Source organism: Streptopelia decaocto (genome assembly GCF_964273445.1).
Source record: "Streptopelia decaocto genome assembly, chromosome: 2".
In the NCBI taxonomy this organism is placed as follows: domain Eukaryota; kingdom Metazoa; phylum Chordata; class Aves; order Columbiformes; family Columbidae; genus Streptopelia; species Streptopelia decaocto.
The window spans coordinates 70,145,510-70,154,709 of record NC_138655.1 but is presented as its reverse complement, the minus strand read 5'-3'; the positions used below and the strand labels follow the sequence as shown (position 1 = coordinate 70,154,709).

The following is a 9,200-nucleotide window of genomic DNA, read 5'->3' as shown; positions in this document are numbered from 1 at the left end:
TACTTTTAATATAAACATTTATTACAAAACTTGTTTTTCAAATACTTTTTTATAATGCATATTTTCCATCAAGAAAGATTGAACTGGATCAGAGCTACAGCAACAGATGAATTAATTCCAAGTTCTACAGTGGAAAAGGCATAAATCCAAGGTCTCTATTTTGATCAAAGAATGACAGTTAATTTGATCCTACACACAGGCAAGAAACAAATGGCAGTGAACCTTTCAAAATTACTGTGCAAGTGTACAGGATATATAAAAAGGTTACATGCCAATCTTTGAGACTGTAAGCAGAATTTTCAACAAACTATTCTCCCCTGCCCTGGATTGCTTTCAAGTCCGCCAATTTGTTTGCTGATCTTATTCTTAAGCAGTGTCCATTGAGTCTGCAGACACTTAAAGGAAATGATTAAAAAAAAAAAAAAAAGAAAATGCAGGCCTTTAAACTAGATAATGTAAATGTTTTTAACTGGTTCTCTTTTGAGAGAGCAAATCTGAAGCACTTTTTGCAGAACAGTCGCTGCAGACAGGCGCAGACAGGCTATAAACTCAGTCTTGATTGGTGACTTTCTACTGTCCTTTCTCACCTCTGTGCCAAGATCAAAATGCAAAATCTGACAGTGGAGAGCACTTTACCCTTGACAATTGTCTATTCACATCAAAACACTTTGGTGCAACGAGCTGACGACAGTCCAGTGCAAACCTAGTTTTCCAGATGGAAGTCCAGGAAGGAAGCAACTCTGACGCCTGATAAAATGGGAAGACATTTAAGAAGGAGGTTCTCTCATTAGTCATTTCTGAATGAGACAAAAGTGACCCATTTTGGTAGCACCAGAGCAACTGGAAAGGAAGCACCCCACATTCCTTATGATTGTGCCACTCTCATAGCAATAACGCATTGGTGTGCTGACAGCAGTCTAGCTGTCAGTCAGTATCGGGAGCACCCCGCATTAGAGTGCACTTTTACAGTATCCTGGGACCAGTATTGTCTGCAGTCCAAATCACAGACTACATTCTTAAGAAAATGAAGACGATGCATTATCTTAAAAATAGTGGGACAGTGAGGCAGAGGAAACTGCAACAGACTTTTTCACCACTCCCCAAGCCTTCAAATTGCTTTCAGGTCTGCCAACTTCTCTGTTAGTCCTGCTGAACCCACTGATGGATCCAGTATTGTCAGCTTCCTCAAATGACAGATACTTTTAACTCTTAGGCCATTAGAGGCTGCAAAACATGTTCATGATTCTCAAGAATATTGCACTGGCTACTTTCTCCTCTCCCTCTTGCAGACAGTCCTCTGAGAAGCGGAGCTTGCTTCTACAAAATATGGTCTATGCTTCCACAGGGTATATGCTGCTAGCCTGAGTTTAAAGAAACTTTGTTGATTTACTAAAACTGGAAGAATACTTATTGCTGTGATCTTTATTACCTTGAAATAATGAATAACTAAAGTGAAGTCAAGAAGGTTTTCAAATCTGCCTTCTGGCTTTTCTCTTTTTCTTCTAGGTTAAGCATCCGTTTTAGCTTAGAAAAGTAAAATTTGGAGTTTCGGGGAGTCTTGGAAGCAGAGCTGGTTGTCGCCTGTCCAGATAGATGTGTTCTGAAAAACAAAACACTCAAATGTCTTAAAGGTGACAAAATCAAAATTAACATAAAATAACTATGAAAGTTTACATATAAAATTTGAGTGAAACATTTTGAATATGAGTAGTGTATTTTCACGTGAAAGTTAGTAGTTAGGATGTAAGTTTTAAGCCAGACATTTCACATTAAGGACAAAAACGTAATTGTGCACTCTTTGCACACAGTTGCTTTCTGTTAGAATCTTTGATTTTAAATTTGGTAACTTAAAACTGATCTCCTCAATCAGGCCACGCAAGAAAAATACTTAGTTACCAATTTAAGGTTCATTAAGTGACAGATCTGAAATCAGTACATGATGCCCTTTCCTAACAAGACATAACACTGCTCAGCAAAGTTGCCTCTTCAAACAGGAGAGAAACAGGTACCTGGGAAGTGATGAGGGACTATTCCCCTTAGATCCCAACCTACTGCAGCCGACAGGTGTCACTTTGTTTGCAGACTGAAATTTTAAATCTGGTGTCCTCAGGCTGGATTTAATACTTGGAGTACCAGAACTGTGTGTCTTGGTAGACAGAAAATCCCTGCTTTTACCATCATGTCTTGTTGTTTTGTTGCACGACTTGCAAGTAACCAGCTATGGAGAGAAGAAAGGAAATATTAACCATTCTTCAGTCTTCCCACCTCTATGTTATAAAGCCACTGTAAGAATTATCCAAACTATTCTCCGAATACCATGACACAAGTTAAATATTTGTTTAAGGGAAACACAGAGATATTAAAAAGCAACATATGCTTTCCACCATTTACATTTTCATTCAGGCTTCTTATGCCACACACATCCTATGGGTTTATCTATAGATGACTCCAGTCCCCTAGCAACCAATTTCAGGAAACCCGTAACTCTGAATGCTACGTTGCACAGTTAAATATGGAAAACAACTCTGTCAAAACAGAAAGACGAAACAGCACCTGAACGAGATGTATGCTATCTTGAGTATACATAAGCAGTATTCATATTTTGCTAAAAATTAGGACATAAAAAGCACTCTAAATTCACTAGCATATTCTACCCCAAATGAAGTTATATTACATGCTTCCCAGAGAGTTTTGAGATAAAATATTTAAATTACCAAACTTTAAAAAATAGTAATCTATAACTAATAACAGCAAGTCTTAGTGAACAAAGAGTCTATTAGTGCAAAACTACTTACTACAAAACAGAGGAGGTTCTAAACAATGGACACTTTCTCTTCTATCTGTTTACTTCTAGGCTGCAGGGAACTTCCAGCAGCACAGGATGTTGCAGAGGTACCTCAGAACAGATAATGTCAGACAGTCACAGAGACTGTCAGATACCCCCAATATCCCTGGCTGCTATGCCAACTACTCTGATTAATAGACATGAGAGTAATACAGCCAGACAACTTTCTGAGGCACACAATTACGCTGACTGAAAAACAGTTACACTATGTCTCTGGTTAAGAAAACAAAAGTATGTCAGAAAAATGTCTAAGCTGTTTTGAAAGCATCTATACTGAATTACTCTTTGTGTAAATTTACCTAAATTCAGATTGCTTAGAAAGAATTACGTTTAGAAATGCTGAAATGAAATGTTTTCAGGTAAGTGTTTTGACTGTCTCTAGACATTATTTTGTCAGCCTAACAAACTGAAAAAGAGAAAGATCATTAACTTTTACAGCTCAGGTGTTGATGTATTTTTAGTTGTTCTAAATCAAATAATATGGGGAAAAAAACCAGCATCACATTTAGCACTCTACAGAATGTAAATGGAGGCGGACACCTTACAATACAGGAATTAGTGGATTAATCAGAGCACTGCACAGCTAGTTTCCAGTCCCTGAATTGCATATACAGTTAACTCAAAAAATTTTAGAAGTCCTGAAACAGTTCTTATATAACTTTTTTGGCAGAAGCATTCTCAAATCAAGTTCTACTTGCTAAGAAAGGTATCAGAGGCACAACCTGTCACATTTTTGCTTGGTTTCACTTTCATCCACACTCGAGTATCAGTGTATTAGATTATAGGGATCTGCTTCGCTAATTTTGAGAGCTACCAGTTGTTGACAGTATTTTAAATACTTAAGATGAGAAGTATTTGAATCATAATCCACAGTACAAATGCAAACAAAACTGAGAAGAACACAAGTGCAGCAAACTGTAATTACATCCCAAGATTAGAATGTTACCCGGAGTTTAAACTGGACCTATTTAAAACTGAATTTTAAACTACTCATATGAATGTATAGTGTGTCCTACAAACCTCTTCAGCTATGGAATAAATCTAAGAACTGATCACCAGTCAGTAGGACAGTGTTCATCAGTTGTCTAAAGAGACAGTACTTAATGTACACTAAAGGTTTGTGATCCCAGAAAAGAAAAAAACCACAAAGATTCCAGCTTTAGAGAGAATAATAGCAAAGGTGCCTTTCTGAAGTCCCTTATTTTATTTTCCTACACAGTTGAGAACCTCTGTGATATTTCTTCATTTTAATTTTGTGTTATTGACTCTTTAATAATAGTTGGCTTCACGAATTTTACTCTCAAAGCCAGCAAACTCTCATGTGAGAAAAGGCCAACTGTGCTGGCAACTGCTGGGCACAATAGGGTGCCATCTCATTTATTAAAACATCCATTCACATAGCTTGTTTTAATAGTAGTGTATGGCTTGGCAACCCTAGATTAAATGTATATTATTATTCTTCAAATAATAGTAATTACTATAAACATAGTGATTAAATCTTATATTCCTGAGTAATTTTAAGAAAAATAACCGAAGCCCCAAAAGCAACATCAACTTGTTTAAATTACCTATATGGTTTAGTTGTGAAAGGCTTCTTATAAAGGGTAATATTCACACAAATGTAAAAAATTCAGTTTGTACAGAAGTTAACAATAATCTGATGTAGTCATTATGGTCTGCTGAGATAAATGAACCTTATAAGTTGAAAAAATATTTTTAGACAACTGATAAAAGTGAAAAAAACTGACGATGTATCAGTCCCTCAAGCCCTTCACAGCTCAAACAAAGGCAGTAAGTGTCAAGCTAAACATACTGGCAAAACCAGCCTTACTTCAGTCAACAGCATGTTTTCCTTCTGAGGTACCTTTTTGGGTATTCTTAGCAATGGATTTCTAAGGATTCTAATGGATTTCAGGATCTACATGGCAGTATTAAGGCTCTGCATCTAGCAGAGTTGCCTACTCCCAAGTTCTACCACATTCATAGGAAAAAAGGCAAAAATCTGCCACTCCTACCATTTTTGCAAAGCTATACAAATGATACAGTAGCTGGCAGCTGAAATGCCAGAGCTTCCTGGCAGAAAGACATTACTTAATTTTCAGCAAGATCTTAGACATCTGCAGAACCCGCCCCAACTGCTGCTGAAGACATCACAGGGAGGGCAGAGCTGTTTGTGTAGCTTCTCTGACATATGGGGCTGGGTTTTATTGGAGAAAGGTTACAGTTCTTGTCATTGTGCTCATGATCTTGCCATTGTGGAGGATAGATTTTTAAAATTTTGATTGTGAATGCAAGTTAACCCAAAAGAAAGGAGAAGTATTATGCTCATGAAAAAAAAGAAATGTGTTAGGTGTGAGCTCCACTTCTAAGAGAAAGACTTCCATATCTTTTTTTTTTATGCCACTGAAAGGTTTCAGGGAAATATCAGGTATTTGGCAGTTCCAAGTAAATATCCTTACCAGAACACTTCTTGACTCCCTGAACTTTTTCAAAAGCTTTGTCTGTTTCATATTAAGTTTATGGTTCTTCGCCTCTCGTTTAAGAACTTTCTCTATCTGTGGAGTCACTTTCATCTTTGGTTTGAGACGCACCCGGTAGCTATCAGGAACCAGGAACTGGAAGCAGTAAGGACATATCCTTTCTAATCCATGTTCATTATCTACAGATTAATAAAGGTAAAAAAGTAAAACTTAAATGAAATAATTATGTTTTATAGGTAAATATTAAAATGGTATGTTTCTATTTTAATATTATCTAGATAGATGTTTTTATGTTTCAGACACAACTAGAACACAAGAGGAAGCTGAACACCAGCTGAGCACAATTCATGGTAAGTTTACGCATAGTTGTAAATTTTGCCAGAAAAATGCAATTCCTTCCCAAAAATCTTTAACGATGTCAGCTCACAAGTCTGCAAGAGCTCTGTTCAGGCCAGATCAGTGACACTACGGCCTTGTAAAGCTCTTTGCCCATTTTAAGCACAAGATGACAGCACCTCAGCAAGGGATAAATAAATGTTTGGAGATAAACTTTAGACCTAATAACAAAAACCGTGCTCTTGTATCTTTCTTATTACTTCCTACTGCCAGAGCCAGACTCCAGCATCTCTCACTAAACCCCTGAGGAAACACCTGGACCCCGCTGTCCAGCAAGTCTGTCATTTCTGCCAGCAGCCCCGCAGCACGCCCGGGCACAGCTTTTGTGGGGGCAGCGCACGGGGAAAGGGAAAATGGAGAGCAAGGGAAAGCCTGCTCCCCATCCTCAGGGCCATGCTTCTGCCTCTCATCTGCCCACGCAACCCCTGTGCGCTGCTCCCCCACTGCAGAAGCCCCTGCTGGGCTGCACCGGGCTCGGGTGGCACGGCGGGGACAGCGGGAGCCCCATCTCCTCCTCCGCAGCCTCCCCCCACCGCCCGGGCCCCAAAACTCACCTCGGCGGTTGCGGAGCGTCCACCTGCGCGGGACAAGAGCACAACGTAACGTCACATCACCAGCCACGCGGCGGCGCGCCGCTGCAGGCGCGAGGACACGGGGCGGGGCTGCCCACGCGCGCCAGCAGCCGGCCGGCTCGCTCGCTCGCTCCCTCCCTCCCCCGCTCCCTCCCTCTCCACACCCCCTCTGGCCGGCCTCCCGTCGCCCCCATCGCCCCCCTCAGCCCGAGGGCCGCCGCGCCGCTCCCCGGGGCGCTTACAGCAGGAAACGCGCTTGGCCGGGGCAGGCGCCCACCAGCCCCTCTGCGGCCGCCTCCAAGAACCTCCGCTGCCGCCCCATGGCGCTGTACGCCCGCCCCGCCGGAAGCCGCCGCCAGCCAGGTCCGGCGGTCGGGGGCGGGGAGGGGACGGGGGACATGTGCAGCATTTCGCCGAGTCCCGACGCGCACCACCGGCTGCAGCGCTATGGTTCCGGGCTGGGGCGGGCCCGCAGCGCTCCCTTCGGCTCGGCGCACCCCGGGCTGATAGGCCGGGTGGAGGCGAGGAGGCGCTGCCGTTGCGGCGGGGCGAGCGGGGAGGCAGGCGGCGGAGCGGCCCTTGGTTCGTCCCCAGCCGCGGGGTTCGCTGCGCGGGACAGGGTCTCGTGCCCGGGACGCCGCTGGGGCTCGCGCCGCCGGCGGCCGTTGGGGCGGCACTAACGGCCGCGCGGAACCGTTGGCAGCGGCGCGCGGGTGGCGGGACCCCGCCGGTTTGGCGACCGTGGGCTGAGGGGACTGGGACGCCGTGGGGGTGGGCGGCCGCCCCCCTCCCGCCGCCGTGCGGTGTGTTCAGGAGCGGCCGAGAGCGAGATCCCGTATTTGGACACCGCTTGTGACTTCCGCGGTGTGAAAAGGGGTTGTTTGGGTTTTTTTGATTGTTTTTTTTGTGGGGGTAAGAAAACTTTTACCTCGGGGAAAGGAAAAATAAAACACTCTCTGTCAAGAGTTGTCACGTGGAAAATTTCAACCAGCAGCTCCAGAAGGCCTCTTGATGTTCAGAAGTGCGGAACATCAGCCATTTCCCACTCTGTTTAGATGGCTTTTTATGATTTTTGGCAACTACATGCTTTGCTTTATCACTCTGCAAATGTGTTCCTATTAAAAAGAAAAAAAAACCCTCAGCTTTTCAATGCTTGATATATGTTTTATTAATTCCCTCGGCCCCATTCATTTGCTAGACGCTCTTCTTCTTTGATCTATTGGTAATGTTCATTTAGAAGAGGTATTCAGCTGAGCAGGCTTCAATATTCTATCAAGGAATTTGAATAAATATAATTATTTCTTATTTTCTAACATGGAGTAGCCCAGGGCTTTAGAAGTAAAAAAGCATGGGAAGAATTGAATTTCCATGCTCCCTTTAATAGGAGAGCTTTACAGTGCAGTCAATAAATCCGGGCTTGTTAATGAAATGCTCATAATAGCTACAATTAGAACCTCTGCTGACTTTATTTTTTAATTAAAAACACATTTTTCAATGGACCTTTCAATATTACATTTTTTGTTGCCAGGTTGCTGGCTTTGTTGATGATGGTTTTTGTGTGAACTGAACCTTCCCTGAGTGGAAGAACAGGGATGTCACATCTATTTAAAACACAACTAGTGTTCATCTGTCAACAGACTTTTGGCAAATGAAATTTCCTATTTATTAATAGCAGTGGAAAAGAAGGAACGTAATTTTTGAACACAAGTAAACAAAAATAATTTGAACACTTTCTTGGGAGGTGGGGCTGTTTTTGATGATTTTTAACCATGCAACTCTGTTTGCTTCCTACAAGACTCAGTTGCAGAGGAGGAATGGTGAGGGGAGATAGTGCCATGTTCTCTGCCAGCTTCTGCCTAGCAAAAGGGAAATGTACTGGGAATTTTTCTGTTGTCTGGAGCTGGGACCTGACACCTCCCTGTCCCTGGAGTGATGCAAGTGGGCCAGAGCACATCAGGATATCTTTTTTTTGACTTGGTTAACAAGCTACTGTACTGTACTAATGAAGCGGTGGCTAAAACAAAAAGATGCATTTTTATTTCTTTCTCCCACCCTACTCTTATATTTTTCTTATCCCTGTTTTTTTTTCCCATTCGTCTTTTCCAGTCTGTCTGAAATGATTTTATATATATATATATTTTTTTTTTTTTTTTCCTGCTCCTAAAACTAGGATGGGCCATTCCCTTTTTTTTTATGTTAGTTTGCTAATTTCTCTTTGCATTATAGATCATCATTGTCCGAAAAGCAGCGCAAACAGCACCTCCTGGTGCCGTTCACATACAGTAGATCATATGTCTTGTCCCACTACCTATCTCTTTATTACTCACATTAGGTGCGATGTTGAATGTACTAAACAAATAAAACTCTAGAAATGAAGGGAAAATGACCAAGAAAGCATGGCCTCCAATTCATGGCTTTCTAATAGCCCCTTTCTGCAGGACTACCATCAAAAGCCAGTATTTCCGTGCATCCAGTGCTGACAGAACAAGACCCTTAAAACCAGATAACCCTCAGCTCCCGCATGCAGTATTTATGGCATCACTGCGGTGTATTCACCCGCATTTCAAGGCAGAATGGATTTGTCTCTACTTTTTCCTGGCTTTTGTTCACAAAAAAACCCCCACATTAGCAGACCCATGTTACTAACTGCTTCCTGCTTTTGTTGTTTAGTGTTTTGTAGCTACCACGACTCACCAACAAGCTGTAAATCTTGCTTGGTGTTTTGTAGCAAAGGAAAAAATAGAATGATCAGTGTTGACTTTTGGTCATCGTGTATCATTATTGATTTGAGGGAGGTCGGTAGAGGAAAGCAGACTCTATATCTGTTGCTTGCCGATTCCCCGGGAAGGCGGTGGTAGCTAGCAGTCAGTAGAGGGCAATAGAGAAATACAGTTTGTGATACCTAAA

The 9,200-nt window shown here is 42.2% G+C and overlaps 1 protein-coding gene across 2 annotated transcripts; it reads right to left on the bottom strand.

The window, feature by feature from the left end:
- RMP24 (ribonuclease MRP subunit p24) lies at nucleotides 1–6,811 on the bottom strand. Of its 2 annotated transcripts, XM_082044041.1 has the most exons (6): nucleotides 6,536–6,807; nucleotides 6,276–6,298; nucleotides 5,305–5,504; nucleotides 2,010–2,218; nucleotides 1,430–1,600; nucleotides 1–747 (listed from the first exon to the last, which is right to left on the bottom strand). In XM_082044041.1, exons 1-5 carry the CDS (start codon nucleotides 6,700–6,702, stop codon nucleotides 1,447–1,449), a joined length of 753 nt encoding a protein of 250 aa, XP_081900167.1. In that variant the 5' UTR covers nucleotides 6,703–6,807; the 3' UTR covers nucleotides 1–747; nucleotides 1,430–1,446. The 2 variants fall into 2 exon arrangements, with proteins under 2 accessions (XP_081900167.1, XP_081900168.1); XM_082044042.1 differs by having other exon boundaries at nucleotides 1–1,600; nucleotides 5,437–5,504; nucleotides 6,536–6,811.
- Nucleotides 6,812–9,200: the final 2,389 nt, after the last annotated feature.

Coding starts and splice junctions, on each gene's coding strand:
- RMP24 (XM_082044041.1), bottom strand. CDS start 6,702: ATGCTGCACATGTCCCCCGTCCCCTCCCCGCCCCCGACCGCCGGACCT. Junction 6,299..6,535: donor GGCCAAGCGCGTTTCCTGCT/GTAAGCGCCCCG, acceptor TGTCCCGCGCAG/GTGGACGCTCCGCAACCGCC. Junction 1,601..2,009: donor AGTCCCTCATCACTTCCCAG/GTACCTGTTTCT, acceptor TTTGTTTTTCAG/AACACATCTATCTGGACAGG.